The sequence below is a fragment of the Balaenoptera acutorostrata genome, chromosome 4 (assembly GCF_949987535.1).
Source record: "Balaenoptera acutorostrata chromosome 4, mBalAcu1.1, whole genome shotgun sequence".
Classification (NCBI taxonomy): Eukaryota; Metazoa; Chordata; class Mammalia; order Artiodactyla; family Balaenopteridae; genus Balaenoptera; species Balaenoptera acutorostrata.
Window position 1 is genome coordinate 81,797,926 of NC_080067.1, and position 18,230 is coordinate 81,816,155.

Genomic DNA, 18,230 nt, shown 5'->3' on the forward strand with positions numbered 1-18,230 from the left:
GACAGGGGCCCTTTCCTCCCCTCTGGGGCCAGTTGAGCTGACACCTGTGAGCTCGGTCCTCTCTCCGGAGGGTCAGTCGCACTTGACCGTGTTCCTGCTGATGCACCGTGCTCTCCGTTGCCCATCAGTTTTCTCCATGCCCTTTCCTCCGGGTTCCCAGGGGTCACCATTTTCTTTCTCAACAGCGCCCCTCCAGAGCAGGTTTGGGGTGGGAGAGGAGAAGAGACACATGTTAGCCTTGTCAATATCTTCAGTGGCGCCTGAGGAGGAAGGGAGGGAGACATGATTGGTGGGAAAAGTCCTTACAGGAGAAAATGCGTCACTCTCTGTTATCGTCCATTGTTGCAGATGGTAAGAACTGGATGTTCTCGGCAACATCCCTAATCGCCTGCCGAGACAGGGAAGCAGAGGGCGTCCTTTGGGAGGGAGGAGGGGAGGCAGGCAGGTGTGGTGCGGAAGGGCCTTGAGCCGCAGCCCAGCGTGAGGGGACAGCAGGACAGCCGAGGGCCTGCACACCTGGTGCTTGAGTGGCTTCTCCTGCCTATTCAAGGAGCACGAAAGGGAAGGTGAGAGGCGGGGGCCTTGCCACCCCCAGCCAACATCCTGGGTCCCGGAGCCTGTCTAGAAGAGGTGTGAGGGGCTCCCCAGTCAGCAGCTGCGGGGGGAGCCGGGACAGGCTTAGGACATCAGGTAGGGCTTGTGTGAACCTCGAGTTGCTCAGCTTTAAAGAGCCACAGCTGGAGGCGAGACTCTAGAACCTGCAACGTGCTCAGGAGGAGCTGCAACAGTGTGGGTGGGAGCTGAGGGGCTGGGCTGGGCTGGGGAGGAAGCAAGCAGGCGGCCTTTGTCTACTCTCGGGTGGGGCTCTTCCCCAGCAGGCTGATGGCTCCTGATGTCCAGAGGCCTCCTCAAGGCCAAAGTGAGGAGTGCTGACCCTTCCAAAGCTGCTCCCTGAGTCTCGACTTTCTCTAACTCCTGTCTCTTCACCCCCTGATGTTCTGCTCCCTTCCTCCCAACACACAGAGCCCCATGGGGTCCGTGACAGAGCTGGGTAAACACACAGTGATGGGTGTGTGGACCCTTCATCCGGGGTCCTTCCTGCCCTGCTGGGAGCACGGTGTTGATAAACCTGGCTTGATTGGCTCAGGCGATCAACATGGATACCACAGATAATGTAAATATTCTAAGTAGTCACAACAGAGTCGCATCTTTTCAGCATGCTTTTGTCCAGATGTGGAGTAGGCTTTTTAGACTACACCAGGGACCTAAGAAGTTGGGATCTGGAAGAAGATTCTTATAGATGTGAACCACAGGAATGAATGAACTTCTGGAATTTCCTTGCTGAGAAGGGCGTGCGTGCTTGTGGCTGTGGCTTTTGGCTACTGTGTATACATTCTGCTTCCTGGCATACAGGGCTTAGCTAATGACTAGCAGGCTGGTTGATCGGTTCAGAACCAGGAGTGACTGGCAATTGTCAAACAAGTTCCCTTAGCACGCCCCCCCTAGCCCCCCGCCCCGTCCAGCCCCCTGGCGGGAGGTTAAGGGTAGCTTGTCAGAGCTGCTGTCTGCAGACCAAAGTGAATGAGGCCCCCGCAGGTGCTCAGGCTCACAAAGGCTGACACGATGTGCAAGTCAGGTTATAACTGGTACATCCAGGAGGGATGTTAGAGGTCTTCTAACCCCAGAGAGGTTAGGATACTCCCCCAGAGCCCACTGTTAGCAGATCCTGTCTCTGAAATTTGGTGGCTCTGGCCTTAAGTTGGGCTCCTCTCTCTGAGCCTCAGTTTTCTTATTGATAGGCCGAGGGTAAGCTAAGGCTCCCTTGTGTTCTGGGGCTGTGCATAATAATCTAGGACACAAGACACCAGCACCCTGGACTCCAGCCCACTCCCAGCTCCTCCCTCTTGCATCACTAACAGTGTGACATTGTCACCAAGGCTCTGAACCTTGGAGTCAGAGGCATAGGTTCAAATCCAGCTGATAAGAAGTAGCTGTCATTGTTAGCTCTGTGGTTTGGGATATATTGCTCAACTTCTGAGTCTTCTTTTCATCTTTAAAGTGAAAATCATACCTCTTATAGAGTTGCTTTGAAAATGAAAGTTAACTTAAGTAAAACTCTCAGTAGAGTACCTGGCTCCTGGTAAGCATTCAGTAAATGGATTATTTTTATTAGTAATAGTAGATACTGTGGTTCACGGTCACTTCACTTGGCTAGACCTGCGGTTTCCTTTCTGTGATACAGGATTTGGGTGGGAGTAGTGCTTCTCCGACTCTGCCATCCCCAAGGAAGTGGAGAAAGAACTAGTATTCTGAGGGTAGGGGCTTGGGGTGTAGCCTGAAGCAGCTTGCAGAAAGCATCACATTTCTTTGAAGTCTTAGGGTAATTTGTAAAATCAACTTATAGTTGTCATTTGGTACAACAATGTGAACACATTGGTTCTCATATAGAAATGCTTCCCCCAGATCTTTGAGTATAGTTGATGTTCCAGGAATGAGTTGCTCCACTCTGGGGTTGGGGGTGTGATGGCATCATTTCTTTTTTTTTTTTCTGTGGACTTTGCCTTTTTTTTTTTTTTTTTTTAAGTTTTATTTATTTTATTTTTGGCCGTGTTGGGTCTTTGTTGCTGCACGCGGGCTTTCCTCTGGTTGCAGCGAGCGGGGGCTACTCTTCGTTGCGGTGCGCGGGCTTCTCATTGCAGTGGCTTCTCTTGTTGCGGAGCACGGGCTCTAGGCGTGCGGGCTTCAGTAGTTGTGGCGCGTGAGCTCAGTAGTTGTGGCGCATGGGCTCTAGAGTGCAGGCTCAGTAGTTGTGGCGCACGGGCTTCATTGCTCCGCGGCATGTGGGATCTTCCCGGCCCAGGGCTTGAACCCGTGTCCCCTGCCTTGGCAGGCGGATTCTTAACCACTGCGCCACCAGAGAAGCCCCTTTTTTTTTTTTTAACATCTTTATTGGTGTATAATTGCTTTATAATGTTGTATTAGTTTCTGCTGTATAACAAAGTGAATCAGCTGTACGTATACATATATCTCCATATCTCCTCCCTCTTGCATCTCCCTCCCTCCCACCCTCCCTATCCCACTCCTCTAGGTGGTCACAAAGCACCGAGCTGATCTCCCTGTGCTATGCAGCTGCTTCCCACTAGCTATCTATTTTACATTTGGTAGTGTATATATGTCCATGCCACCCTCTCACTTCGTCCCAGCTTACCCTTCCCCCTCCCCGTGTCCTCAAGTCCATTCTCTACATCTGCGTCTTTATTCCTGTCCTGCCCCTAGGTTTGTCAGAACTATTTTTTTTTTTTAGATTCCATATATATGTGTTAGCATATGGTATTTGTTTTTCTCTTTCTGACTTACTTCACTCTGTATGACAGACTCTAGTCCATCCACCTCCCTACAAATAACTCAGTTTCGTTTCTTTTTTTTTTTTTTTTGAAAATTTGAACATTTATTAGATTTTTAATGACATGAAGGAATTTTTTTTTTTTAAGCTGTGAAAAGCTTTGTGAATATGTATTAAAGGGCCCTTATCTTAGAGACGTGAGTTCTGAAATATTTACAGAAGAAATAACCTGATGCCCGAGATTTGCACCTCAGGAGAGGGCAAGATAGGTTGTGGGTAGAGCTGTGTACTGGGTTACAAGGGCGTTCACTGTACCATTCTGTGGACTGATGCACATGTTCGAAATTCTTCCTAATTCAAAAGCATATAGGGCTTCCCTGGTGGCGCAGTGGTTGAGAATCTGCCTGCTAATGCAGGAGACACGGGTTCGAGCCCTGGTCTGGGAGGATCCCACATGCCGCGGAGCGGCTGGGCCCGTGAGCCACGGCTGCTGAGCCTGCGCTTCTGGAGCCTGTGCCCCGCGACGGGAGGGGCCGCGATAGTGAAAGGCCCGCGCACCGCGATGAAGAGTGGCCCCCACTTGCCGCAACTGGAGAAAGCCCTCGCACGAACCAAAGACCCAGCACAGCCAAAAATAAATAAATAAATAAATAAATAAATAAATAAATAAAATTTAAAAAAAAAAAAAAAAAGCATATAAAGGCATTTGGCAAGGTCTGACTTCCCACTCCCTCTTCCAGTCTAATCCCACAATTCTTCCCCTGGGCCAACCCCGAAATCTGAGGATTCATGTCCGTCCAAGTCCCAGTCGTCAGCGAGGAAAAATGCTTTAATGGGGGGGTCCAGCCGGCAGCGTCGCGCTGCTCAGTGGCTCAACGATTTTCGACCCTTGTGCATGCGGTGAAGAATGACCTGGACGCCGTTTGGCTTGCTCAAGCGCCGGATCCAACCATGCTTGTTCTTGCGCTTGATGTTGCTCGGCTGATACTCGTTCCCGCGTGCCTTGCCCTGGGTCTGCTGCACGGCGGGGAGTCCCCAGGCATCGGGGAGCCCCAGCCAGGCCCGGGGCTGGAGCCACCTGCCACCCAAAAGCGCCACTGACCTACTGACTGGCCCCAACAGACAACCCACTGATCTGGTCGAGAAAGCCATGTCCGCCGCCGGCACGCCGTCCAGTGGCCTTTGTTTCTTTTTAATGGCCAAATAATATTCCATTGTATATATGTGCCACATCTTCTTTGTCCATTCATCTGTCGATAGACCCTTAGTTTGCTTCCATATCCTGGCTATTGTAAATAGTGCTGCAGTGAACATTGTGGTACATGTCTCCTTTTGGATTATGGTATTCTCAGGGTATATGCCCAGTAGTGGGATTGCTGGGTCGTATGGTAGTTCTATTTTTAGTTTTTTAAGGAACCTCCATACTGTTCTCCATAGTGGCTGTATCAATTTACATTCCCACCAACAGTGCAAGAGGGTTCCCTTTTCTCCACACCCTCTCCAGCATTTATTGTTTGTAGAATTTTTGATAATGGCCATTCTGACCCGTGTGAGGTGATACCTCATTGTAGTTTTGATTTGCATTTCTCTAATGATTCGTGATGTTGAGCATCCTTTCATGTGTTTGTTGGCAATCTGTATATCTTCTTTGGAGAAATGTCTATTTAGGTCTTCTGCTCATTTCTGGATTGGGTTGTTTGTTTTTTGATATTCAGCTACATGAGCTGCTTGTATATTTTAGAGATTAATCCTTTGTCAGTTGCTTCATTTGCAAATATTTTCTCTCATTCTGAGGGTTGTCTTTTTGTCTTGTTTATGGTTTCCTTTGCTGTACAAAAGCTTTTAAGTTTCATTAGGTCCCATTTGTTTATTTTTGTTTTTATTTCCATTTCTCTAGGAGGTGGGTCAAAAAGGATCTTGCTGTGATTTATGTCATAGAGTGTGCTGCCTATGTTTTTCTCTAAGAGTTTTATAGTGTCTGGCCTTACATTTAAGTCTTTAATCCATTCTGAGTTTATTTTTGTGCATGGTGTTAGGAAGTGTTCTAATTTCATTCTTTTTTTTTAATAGATCTTTATTGGAGTATAATTGCTTCACAATACTGCGTTAGTTTCTGTTGTACACCAAAGAGGCTGTCTTTTCTCCATTGTATATTGTTGCCTCCTTTATCAAAGATGAGGTGACCATATGTGTGTGGGTTTATCTCTGGGCTTTCTATCCTGTTCCATTGATCTATATTTCTGTTTTTGTGCTAGTACCATACTGTCTTGATTACTGTAGCTTTGTAGTATAGTCTGGAGTCCAGGAGCCTGATTCCTCTAGCTCCATTTTTCTTTCTCAAGATTGCTTTGGCTATTTAGGATTTTTTGTGTTTCCATACAAATTGTGAATTTTTCTGTTCTAGTTCTGTGAAAAATGCCATTGGTAGTTTGATAGGGATTGCATCGAATCTGTAGACTGCTTTGGGTAGTATAGTCATTTTCACAATGTTGATTCTTCCAATCCAAGAACATGGTATATCTCTCCATCTGTTTGTATCGTCTTTAATTTCTTTCATCAGTGTCTTATAGTTTTCTGCATACAGGTCTTTTGTCTCCTTAGCTAGGTTTATTCCTAGGTATTTTATTCTTTTTGTTGCAGTGGTAAATGGGAGTGTTTCCTTAATTTCTTTTTCAGACTTTTTTGTCATTAGTGTATAGGAATGCAAGAGATTTCTGTGCATTAATTTTGTATCCTGCTACTTTACCAGATTCATTGATTAGCTCTAGTAGTTTTCTGGTAGCATCTTTAGGATTCTCTATGTATATTATCATGTCATCTGCAAACAGTGACAGTTTTACTTCTTCTTTTCCGATTTGGATTCCTTTTATTTCTTTTTCTTCTCTGATTGCTGTGGCTACAACTTCCAAAACTATGTTGAATAATAGTGGTGAGAGTGGGCAACCCTGTCTTGTTCCTGATCTTAGAGGAAATGGTTTCAGTTTTTCACCATTGAGAACGATGTTGGTTGTGGGTTTATCATATATGGCCTTTATTATGTTGAGGTAGGTTCCCTCTGTGCCTACTTTCTGGAGAGTTTTTATCATGAATGGGTGTTGAATTTTGTCAAAAGCTTTTTCTGCATCAATTGAGATCACCGTATGGTTTTTATCCTTCAGTTTGTTAATATGGTGTATCACATTGATTGATCTGCATATATTGAAGAATCCTTGCATTCCTGGGATAAACCCCACTTGATCAAGGTGTGTGATCCTTTTAATGTGCTGTTGGATTCTGTTTGCTAATATTTTGTTAAGGATTTTTGCAGTTATATTCATCAGTGATATTGGCCTGTAGTTTTCTTTCTTTGTGACATCTTTGTCTGGTTTTGGTATCACGGTGATGGTGGCCTCATAGAATGAGTTTGGGAGTGTTCCTCCCTCTGCTATATTTTGGAAGTGTTTGAGAAGGATAGGTGTTAGCTCTTCTCTAAATGTTTGATAGAATTCGCCTGTGAAGCCATCTGGTCCTGTGCTTTTGTTTGTTGGAAGATTTTTAATCACAGTTTCAATTTCTGTGCTTGTGATTGGTCTGTTTATATTTTCTATTTCTTCCTGGTTCAGTCTCGGAAGGTTGTGCTTTTCTAAGAATTTGTCCATTTCTTCCAGATTGCCCATTTTATTGGCATATAGTTGCTTGTAGTAATCTCTCATGATCCTTTGTATTTCTGCAGTGTCAGTTGTTACTTCTCCTTTTTCATTTCTAATTCTGTTGATTTGAATCTTTTCCCTTTTTTCCTTGATGAGTCTGGCTAATGGTTTATCAATTTTATCTTCTCAAAGAAGCAGCTTTTAGTTTTATGGATCTTTGCTATTCTTTCCTTCATTTCTTTTTCATTTATTTCGGATCTCATCTTTATGATTTCTTTCCTTCTGCTAACTTTTGGGGTTTTTTTGTTCTTCTTTCTCTAATTGCTTTAGGTGTAAAGTTAGGTTGTTTATTTGAGATTTTTCTTGTTTCTTTAGGTAGGATTGTATTGCTATATGCTTCCCTCTTAGAACTGCTTTTGCTGCATCCCATAGGTTTTGGGTTGTCACGTTTTCATTGTCATTTGTTTCTATGTATTTTTTGACTTCCTGTTTGATTTCTTCAGTGATCTCTTGGTTATTTAGTACTGTATCATTTAGCCTCCATGTGTTTGTATTTTTTACAGCTTTTTTCCTGTAATTGGTATCTAGTCTCATAGCATTGTTGTCGGAAAAGATAACTTGATACGATTTCAATTTTCTTAAGTTTACTGAGGCTTGATTTGTGACCCAAGATATGATCTATCCTAGAGAATGTTCCATGAGCACTTGAGAAGAAAGTGTATTCTGTTGTTTTTGGATGGAATGTCCTATAAATATCAATTAAGTCCATCTGGTCTAATGTATCATTTAAAGCTTGTGTTTCCTTATTTTCATTTTGGATGGTCTGTCCATTGGTGAAAGTGGGGTGTTAAAGTCCCCTACTATTATTATGTTACTGTCGATTTCCCATTTTATGGCTGTTAGCATTTGCCTTATGTATTGAGGTGCTTCTATGTTGGGTGCATAAATATTTACGATGGTTATATCTTCTTCTTGGATCAGTCCCTTGATCATTATGTAGTGTCCTTCTTTGTCTCTTGTAATAGTCTTTATTTTAAAGTCTATTTTGTCTGATATGAGAATTGCTACTCTAGCTTTCTTTTGATTTCCATTTGCCTGGAATATCTTTTCCCATCCCCTCACTTTCAGTCTGTATGTGTCCCTAGGTCTGAAGTGGGTCTCTTGTAGACAACATATACACAGGTCTTGTTTTTGTATCCATTCAGCCAGTCTGTGTCTTTTGGTTGGAGCATTTAATGCATCTACTTTTAAGGTAATTATCAATAGTATGTTCCCATTACCATTTGCTAATTGTTTTGGGTTTGTTATTGTAGGTCTTTTCCTTCTCTTGTGTTTCCTGCCTAGAGAAGTTCCTTTAGCATTTGTTGTAAAGCTGGTTTGGTGATGCTCAATTCTCTTAACTTTTGCTTGTCTGTAAAGGTTTTAATTTCTCCATCAAATCTGAATGAGATCCTTGCCAGGTAGAGTAATCTTGTTTGTAGGTTTTTCCTTATCATCACTTTAAATATGTCCTGCCACTCACTTCTGGCTTGCAGAGTTTCTGCTGAAAAATCAGCTGTTAACCTTTTGGGGATTCCCTTGTATGTTATTTGTTGCTTTTCCCTTGCTGCTTTTAATATTTTTTCTTTATATTTAATTTTTGATAGTTTGATTAATATGCGTCTTGGCATGTTTCTCCTTGGATTTATCCTGTATGGGGCTCTCTGTGCTTCCTGGACTTGATTGACTATTTCCTTTCCCATGTTAGGGAAGTTTTCAGCTATAATCTCTTCAAATATGTTCTCAGACCCTTTCTTTTTCTCTTCTTCTGGGACCCATATAATTCGAATGTTGGTGCATTTAATGTTGTCCCAGAGGTCTCTGGGACTGTCCTCAATTCTTTTCATTCTTTTTTCTTTATTCTGCTCTGCAGTAGTTATTTCCACTATTTTATCTTCCAGGTCATTTATCCATTCTTCTGCCTCAGTTATTCTGTTATTGATTCCTTCTAGAGAATTTTTAATTTCATTTATTGTGTTGTTCATCACTGTTTGTTCACTCTTTAGTTCTTCTAGGTCCTTGTGAAACGTTTCTTGTATTTTCTCCATTCTATTTCCAAGATTTTGGATCATCTTTACTATCATTACTTTGAATTCTTTTTCAGGTCGACTGCCTATTTCCTCTTCATTTATTTGGTCTAGTGGTTTTTTTACCTTGTTCCTTCATCTGCATATTTCTCTGTCTTCTCATTTTGTTTAACTTACTGTGTTTGGGGTCTCCTTTTCTCAGGCTGCAGGTTCGTAGTTCCCATTGATTTTGGTGTCTGCCCCCAGTGGCTAAGGTTGGTTCAGTGGCTTGTGTAGGCTTCCTGGTGGAGGGGACTGGTGCCTGTTTTCTGGTGGGTGGGGCTGGATCTTGTCTTTCTGGTGGTCAGGGCTGCATCCGGTGGTGTGTTTTGGGGTGTCTGTGAACTTAGTATGATGTTAGGCAGCCTCTCTGCTAATGGGTGGGGTTGTGTTCCTGTCTTGTTGTTTGGCATGGGGCGTCTAGCACTGGAGCTTGCTGGCCGTTGGGTGGAGCTTGTTCTTAGCATTGAGACAAAGATCTCTGGGAGAGCTCTTGCCAATTGATATTACATGGGGCCGGGAGGTCTGTGGTGGTCCAGTGTGCTGAACTCGGCCCTCCCACCTCGGAGCCTCAGGCCTGACACCAGGCTGGAGCACCAAGACCCTGTCTGTCACTCGGCTCAGAAGAAAAGGGAGAGAAAAAGAAAGAAAGAAAATATATTAAAAACAAAAATTTTTTAAATTATTAAAATAATAATAATAAAAAAGAAGAGAGCAACCAAACCAATAAACAAATCCACCAATTATAACAAGCACTAAAAACTAAACTAAGATAAACATAAAAATCAGAAACAAATCAGTCATAGACAGCAAACCCCAAATCTACAGTTGTTCCCAAAGTCCACCGCCTCAATTTTGGGACGATTCGTTCATTGCCTATTCAGGCATTCCACAGATGTAGGGTACCTCAAGTTGATTGTGGGGATTAAATCCGATGCCCTTGAGGCTGCACGGAGAGATTCCCCTTTCTCTTCTTTGTTCCCACAGCTCCTGGGTTTCAGCTTTGGTTTTGGCCCCACCTTTGCATGTAGGTCGCCCTCAGGCGCCTGTTCCCAGCCCAGACAGGAGGGGGTTAAAGCCACGGCTGATTAGGGCTCTCTTGTTCACTCAGACCGGGGGGAGGCAGGGGTACGGTAGTCATAATTGGAATGCGGGGCGAGCCTGAGGCGGCAGAGGCCAGTGTGATGTTGCAACAGCCTGAGGTGCCCCGTGTGTTCTCCCAGGGAAGTTGTCCCTGGATCACAGGACCCTGACAGTGCAGGGCTGCATAGGTTCCCAGTGGGGTGGGGTGGGGAGGGGGTGTGTGTGGATAGTGATCTGTGCTTGCACACAGGCTTCTTGGTGGCTGCAGCAACAGCGTTAGTGTTTTATGCCTGTCTTTGGGGTCTGAGCTGATAGTCGTGGCTTGTGCCCGTCTCTGGAGCTCACTTAGGCGGTGCTCTGCCTTCTGTGGGCACAGGGGGAAGGAATCCCCTCTCCTCACACACCCCCAGAAACAATGGTGTCTTGCCTCTTAGGCAGGTCCAGACTTTTTCCTGGACTCCCTTCCGGCTAGCTGTGGTGCACTAGGCCCCTCAGGCTGTGTTCACACAGCCAACCCCAGTCCTCTCCCTGGGGTCTGACCTCTGAAGCCCGAGCCTCAGCTCCCAGCCCCCACCCGTCCCAGCTGGCGGATGAGCAGACAAGCCTCTCAGGCTGGTGAGTGCTGGTCAGTACTGATCCTCTGTGCAGGAATCTCTCCGCTCTGCCCTCCGCACCCCTGTTGCTGTGCTCTCCTCTGTGGCTCTGAAGCTCCCCCCTCCACCACCCTCAGTCTCTGCCAGTGAAGGGGCTTCCTAGTGTGTGGAAACTTTTCCTCCTTCACAGCTCCCTCCCCGAGGTGCAGATCCTGCCCCTACTTTTTGTCTCTGTTTTTTCTTTTTTCTTTTGCCAGGTACAATTTTTTGCCAGAAAATCCCCACCCAAGGTACGTGGGGATTTTCTTGCCTTTTGGGAAGTCTGAGGTCTTCTGCCAGCGTTCAGTAGGTGTTCTGTAGGGGTTGTTCCACATGTAGATGTATTTTTGATGTATTTGTGGGAAGGAAGGTGATCTCCACGTCTTACTCCTCCACCATCTTGAAGGTCCCCCCAATGGCATCATTTCTAAGGTCCCTTCCAGCCCTGAATTTCAGGTTCCCAGGGTGAGCAAGTCTCCTCCACAAAGGGCCTGAGGTTGGTCCCCAAGAATCCTAAAGGAACCTCGAGAGACAGGCTCCCCTGTGCCCCTCACCCTAGTGGGGCTGCACAGTGCTAGGTGGGTGCCACCAGCAGAGGAGGGAAGATGACGCAGCCCCTCAGAGTGAAGACTGAAGAAGCCTGAAGGAGGAGCAGGGCTGTGTCTGAGCCTGACTTTCTTCCCTTGGGCTGATAAACCTGGTTGGGTTGGGTTGGCAGCTCTCCACCACCCCAGGTAAATTCCAGGAAACACTAAGCCATTGTTTCTCATCCAGAACTGGAGGCTGTACTGGGGACAGGTCCTCATGTCATGGCAGGGCAGCTAAGGGCAAAGGGTGAACTGCCTGTGGAAACACAGGGCTTGTCACACTGCCAAAGCATCCTCCTGGCCATTCTACTGCAGCACCCAAGGCCAGGGTCTGGGATTGTGCCCAGACAGAGGGAGGAGAACCGAGGGGAGTCTGGAGAAGAGCAGCACGCTTCGGGGGAGAACACAGAGATGTCTGGCCTGTGAATGGGAAGAGAGAGCATCTCTGTGCGTGGGGTGAGGCATATCTACTGATGGTGGCGTGAGTCCTACATAGACTTGCTAGAGATTAGCCAGTAAGCATGGTCTCTCCCTCAGGCATGAGGGATTGCAATGAAGTCACCCATTTGTTTGGGACAAATAAAGGGGGCTTTCTCTGGGCAAGGGATTGACTACATTAGTCAAATCTGTACCCATCAGATATCATTCCAATAAAATCTGAGGGACTATCAACACAGTTGTTATACTGGGAATTTCCTTTTGGGCATGGTGTTTATTATGATAAGATTCAACATATCTTGCTAAATCCTTCCCGAGCATGTTACCAAATTGAGCCAGGATTTGGAGTAAGAAGGACTGGATTCTAGTTCTACTTTATTAGCTATTGACTTTAGGCAAGTCACTTGGTCTTTGAGCCTCAGATTTCCTATCAATAAAATGGGGTTGTAATGTATCTCAGTATGTTGTGAAGTTGAAATGAGATCTTGATTGGGAAAGCATTTCATAAATTGTCAGTAGCTCAAAGTTTATTATAAATCAAAAGCTTTTGGTAACATTATCCAAGAACATGCTACGCTCTAGGCCTTCTGCAACCTAGTCTCAATCAATTTAATGACTATATCTCTCAAAACCTCCCTTGACCCATCCCTTTCCCGGGTGAGTTTCCTTGCACTGAGACATGTACCACCATCTTCCCCTGCCCAGCTCAGCTCTCTACTGCAGGGCTCACTTGCTTAGATGATCATGATTCATTCTCATGAATTCTTGTGCCTTGGAAACTTCAGAGATCCCTGCCCTCCTCCGGTCTTTGAGGATACGTAAGTCCACTCTGGGCCCACTTCCTCATCTGTAAAGTGAGGGGGTTGGGCTAGATGATTTAGGTCCCCTACCAACCCTCACATTCTGCGATCCAGCCGTGTTCCACTGTTCTAACCAGGAAGCTAGAATTTGGGATGAGAGCAATGCATATTGTCTAGCCAATGACAAGTAACTGAGTAAAAGAAGTCAACGTAAGAGTGTGAATTAGTAATCTACTCTCTGTGATAGATGAGGCTATGTTTGAGGCAGTTTTTCTTTTTTTTTTTTAATTTCTTTTTTTTTGTCTGCGTCGGGTCTTAGTTGCACACGGGGTCTTCATTGAGGCATGCAGGATCTTTCATTGAGGCATAGGCTTCTCTCTAGTTGTGGTGTGTGGGTGTTCTCTCTCTAGTTGTGGCGTGAGGGCTCCAGAGCACGTGGGCTCTATAGTTTGTGGCACGTGGGCTCTATAGTTTGTGGCATGTGGGCTCTCTCATTGAGGCATGTGAGCTCAGTAGTTGTGGCGTTTGGGCTCAGTTGTCCTGCGGCATGTGGGATCTTAGTTCCCTGACCAGGGATTGAACCCATGTCCCCTGCATTAGAAGGCAGATTCTTTACCACTGGACCACTAGGGAAGTCCCTGACGCAATATTTCAATGAATGAGAACATATAAGTGAAATGTGATACCTCTGATTGGTCCTCCTAGTTGACTGTTACCAGAGAGTCATCATTTGCTAAGTGCTTGCTATGTGCCAGGCATGCTTAGAAATTGCATTGCAGTTACCGTGTGTTGGGTATTCTGAGTATCTACTTTGTGTTAGATACTTGACCTTCCCTCTAATCTCCACAGAGCCCTACAGAACAGATTTACGGATGGGAAAATTGAGATTTAGAGAGATTAAGTAAATCACCCATGGTCATCTGGCTACTAAGTGGCAGAAGCAGGTTCAAGTGCAGCATGTCTGACTACACAGCCTGTGATGGGATGGCTTGCCCAAGTCCGCTGGCTGGCATCACCACCCAGCTTACTCTTAGATTGTCAATTTCTTGTTCCTAGTGTCGCAGGACTGGCAGTTACCCCAACAGTGTTCTTGATTCAGCTCTGGGCTTGACCTTAAAGTAGGAATTGATCATTTCTCTCTGGTTGGGGCAGCCAACCTAAAAATTCCAGGGGAAAAACCCACCTGGATTTAGCACCCTCCCTCCTCTGGCATGTTGGAGACACCCGGTCTTGGTTCCCTCCTCATTCCTCTTCTCTGTGCACCTGCCGCCTTGTCTCAGTGCTAACCAAGAGTGCGAGAGAAACTAGAAATGCATACATTGTTGGCCAGGCCTTTGGCTTCAGCTGGAAGAGGCAGGTTTCCTCTGTGGGAGTAAGTAGAAAACAATTGCAAGTTCGCATTTCAAATCCCAGAGCCTGTAGGAGTTGGTGAAGCAGGCTGGCTTGCCTCATATTCTCATGCTGTGTCAGGGTTTGCCAAAGAAGGATCCCCACACCTCTCAGTAAGGGAAGCTCGGGGAAACAGGGACGTGGTGGAGCCAGCTTGGGCCCCAGGAGGTCCAGCAGAAGCTGTGGACGCCTGTGGCTGGAGAGAGTCTTCAGACTCAGCACTAGTTCTCATCAGCATCCACATCTCTGCAGACCCTCCTATCGACTGTGCTTCCCGCTCCCCCTCTCCTTGGAAGACACTGTTCCAGCCGGTGCCTGAGCCTGTCACGGGGAAAGGCAGGTCTCCCATAGAAGGGTCTTTCTCATTCTCTCTCCTCGCATCAGCCAGGCATTAGTCCAGCCACAGGGCTAGTGTCTTCCCAGGAGAAACAGGCCATGGGGAGCTGGCAACTCCCCTAAACTGTGTGGAGAGAAGCTGGGTCCGTGTTCAGTAGCCGGGCCTGGGCGAGCTCCGCTCACGGTTCACTGGCAGCCATGCTCAGCATCCAAGGGCCCTCCCGGCACAGGGTCCTCTGGGCCGGTCCCCTCAGAGCATCACCACAGGGCCAGCTCCCGGCAGAAAGCCGAGGGGCAGCATGTGCTTCCAGTGGCTCAGAAAGATGGGATGGGACATGCCTGTCTGGAGCTGGAGAAGCTGCTCAGGGTCCCTCCAGGGAGGGTGTGATCAGCAGAATCATGGACTCCCTTCCTGGGCCTTCTTTTCCAGAGCTTTCCTAGGCTTCACTAAAGACCAGGAGGGGAATGGCCGGGCAGACTCAGGGCACAGAGTGGGGACCCTTCCCTTTACTCCCTCCCCTCCACTCTCACCCCTCGGACACTACGTCCCTAATAGCGCACGCACCACCCCTGCCCACCTGCCACCCCTCCCATGTGCTCCCCCTGTCCAAGACTCCGGTTTCAAAATAAATTACTAAATGTTGGCTAAATTGGAGGAAGGAGAGGAAGAATGAAGTGGTAGAAAGAAAAGGAATATATTCCACTGACTTTATGAGCAAATGACTCTCCCCAGCACCCTACCCCATTAATTTTGCTGTTAATATTTGCCGCTCTGCTAAGGGAATCACCTTAAGTACTTAGTCCACTCCTGACACTTAATAAGTGCTCACTAAACAGGAGCTATTATTGGTTCCTTTTTCTCCTCTTTTTCCTGGGGTTTCCCCTCAGCTCTTTCAGCCCCAGCCCCTCTCTGGACAGGCCTCACAGAATCAGAAGCTCGACCTGGGAGAGGTCAGAGGCTGCGAAGCTGGAATGACTGCATTCATGCCCATTCCTAGCGCCGGCCCAGGCTTCAGTCTTCATGGCTTGTGCCTGTGTCTCACAAGTGTGCCCCGAGGACCAGACGCGCCTGTCAGCCTGTGAAGCCCTGCGTGGAGGGCCTGGAACAGAAGTCTCTTCTTTCTCCTCTCCTGGTGTCCCAAAGCATCTTGTCTCTGCTGTGGGCTTGGCTCCCCCTGCTGGAACCTTTCCTACCTGCCCAGGTGTCCTGTGGAGAGCTGGCAACAGTCCTAGAGACACAGGTGAGCTAGGGCAGGAAGGTCCAGAGAGGCCCTTCAGGTCAGAGAGAGAACCAGAGCTGGGAAGTGGCTTTCTCAAGGTCACACAGTGGCTAGGGTGCAGCCTCAGTGAGCACTGGAGCCTCTGACTCTCTGAGCTACTTAACCGTCAGGTGCTGCCTGCCAGTTTTCCTGAGCTGGCCCTCTTGTTGGCCAAGGCTGCTTCTATCCTCTGAGCTTCTGACAGAAATCTTAAAACAACAATGACACCAACAACATTAACAGTAGCAGCCACCATGGATGGAGCACTTATTCTGTGCCAGAGACTGGGCCGGGCTGCTTTTTATACACATTGCTGACCCTCATAGCGGCCCTGCAGGTAGGAGAGTGTTAATAGTAGCTCCATTTTACAGATGAGTAAACTAAGACTTTCAGAGGTTGTCACTTGCCTCAGGCCACACAGTTTCGCAGTGGAGAATGCACATCTGACTGCACAGCAGTCTGTTCCCTGCTGAGGGGCACCCTGTCGATGGAAGCCGCAAGCGCCGTTCCTGCTCCCCGAGTGGATTTCCTGGGCTCCCACGGACCGAGGTGGGGCTGCTCCTGCCTGAGTCCTCACAGCGCTCATGTCACGGGCACGTCGGCGTGGCTTAGCAGGATGGAGGGGGAGGCAAGGTATTTGAGAAGGGGATGGTTGAATAAACACGCCTGTGACCCCAAACTTACTTCTGCAGGGATGACACTGCTAACGAGCTGAGTGAACTTTAGGATGTTGTGAAGACTGTGATAGGAATGTGCATGTTGCTAATTTAATCATAATCAGGGTTTCTGGCTCTGATTTCTTTTTGCATGTGACTTTTACTGCAGAAAGCTTCTCTCAGCTGGTCTCCTTAAATCTCAAATTAAGCAAGAATCCCAACAGTAAGAGAGCAGCTCCAGGAGAGCAGGCCTCAGTCGTTCACACTGTGTGTTCCTTTGGCTGTGTTTTTTTGGTTTGATCCCCTTTTAAGAAAATTTAAAAATAACTTTCTGCCAAAGATGTGGGCACTCAGGGTAGAGTTGCTGAGCTGACACCCTCCTCCTGCCCGTGGTCTGCTCCTCTGATGACGTGGCCGGGCTGAAGCGGGTAGGTCACCTGCCTGGAGAAGCCCAGCCTTCCTTTTTTTAAAAAAATTATTTATTTATTTATTTATTTATTTATTTATTTTTGGCTGCGTTGGGTCTTTGTTGCTCAGCACAGGCTTTCTCTAGTTGCGGCGAGCGGGGGCTACTCTTCGTTGCGGCGCACGGGCTTCTCATTGCAGTGGCTTCTCTTGTTGCGGAGCACGGGCTCTAGGCGCACGGGCTTCAGTAGTTGTGGCACGCAGGCTGCTCGACCCCGTGTGCCCTGCATTGGCAGGCGAATTCTTAACCACTGCGCCACCAGGGAAGTCCGCCCGACCTTCCTTTAATGTGTCTTTCAAGAGGAAAGGCCCAGGATGACATGGGGAGGGAAGGACTGCCTGTGGGCTCAGGGAAGAACTCAGTTGGGGTGGGGGGAGGGAAGGAGTGGGCTGGCTTTACCTGATATCCCTTAGGAACCCGGAAACCTGGGCCCAAGTGTCTCAAGGATGCCAGCAGGAAACCCAGAGAGTGTACCCAGGGCCAGGTATGATTGTGCTCACTTCACACCCAGGCAGCCGGAGAAGCAAAGAGAGGAAAGGATTCACAAGTTACATGCTAGGTTTAGAGCCAGGACTGGTACCCATGTGTCTGGAACCAAATGCCTACAGGCCCCAGAGAGGTAGACTGTTTATTGTTGTGACCTCTTCGCCTACTCCTTTCCCTACATCCTCTCTCTAATGTTCACATGTTTGCTCCACAACAAAATTAAGTGATACCATAGTTTGGAAGTGATTTTTTAGCCCAACTTTCAATTTATTCATATATTCCACAAGTATTTGTTGAGAACTTACTGTGTGCTCATCCATATTCTAGGCATTACAGATACAGTAGTGAGCGAACCACACAGGACCCGTGACCTAGTGGAGGGGCTTATGTTCCAGTGGGGGAGACAGATGTTAATCTAATAACCACATGACTGCATGGCGGCCAACTATGATGTGTGTGATAGACACACCTTCCACGATTTTGTCCAAATTACTGTCCTTAGTTCTGTCCAATTCACAATGACTTTCCAGTCTCTGGTTGTTCCCCAGAGACCTCTGTCTAGGAGACCGAGATCTGGAGTCATCTCTGTTCCTCAGGGTGAGGAGCATTGTTTTTCTGGATTCATTTCTTCCTTTATTATCCATAAAATATTCAACTATCTACCATGTGCAAGGTCTTCCAGAGTCTGTGGTGCATATTCAGTCTTGACCAAGAACTCAGTTGCCTTAAAGGTGTTCTCTTCATCAGTGTCTGTCTTCAAATCTCCCTGGTCCACATATGTTCAACCATTCCCCTTGGAAAAAAAGATGGAATCAAATTAGGTATTGATTCGCCCTCTCTCCCACCTGCCCCTCAAAGCCACACACCACTACTCCTATAAAACCACTATTTCCTTTCCACTTGTGTGCTTTACGGAGGACAGAAGAACAGATGGTGATGGGGAGAGCAGGCGATAGGGTAGAGCAATGGTTCTCAAAGTGGGCCCTGGGGACCCTGGGACTCTTTCATAGGCCCAGGAGGT

At 47.0% G+C, this 18,230-nt stretch overlaps 2 protein-coding genes across 11 annotated transcripts in view; one reads left to right on the forward strand and one right to left on the reverse strand.

The window, feature by feature from the left end:
• Positions 1–18,230, forward strand: part of MYLK (myosin light chain kinase) — a 272,517-nt gene that overhangs the window by 66,281 nt on the left and 188,006 nt on the right. The window lies entirely within an intron of this gene.
• On the reverse strand, positions 4,081–4,495 carry LOC103008140 (39S ribosomal protein L34, mitochondrial-like). The gene has a single exon (XM_057544910.1). It carries the CDS (start codon positions 4,493–4,495, stop codon positions 4,208–4,210), a length of 288 nt encoding a protein of 95 aa, XP_057400893.1. The 3' UTR covers positions 4,081–4,207.

What these genes read in the sequence shown, in the direction of transcription:
- LOC103008140 (XM_057544910.1), bottom strand. Translation starts at nt 4,495, where the DNA reads ATGGCTTTCTCGACCAGATCAGTGGGTTGTCTGTTGGGGCCAGTCAGT.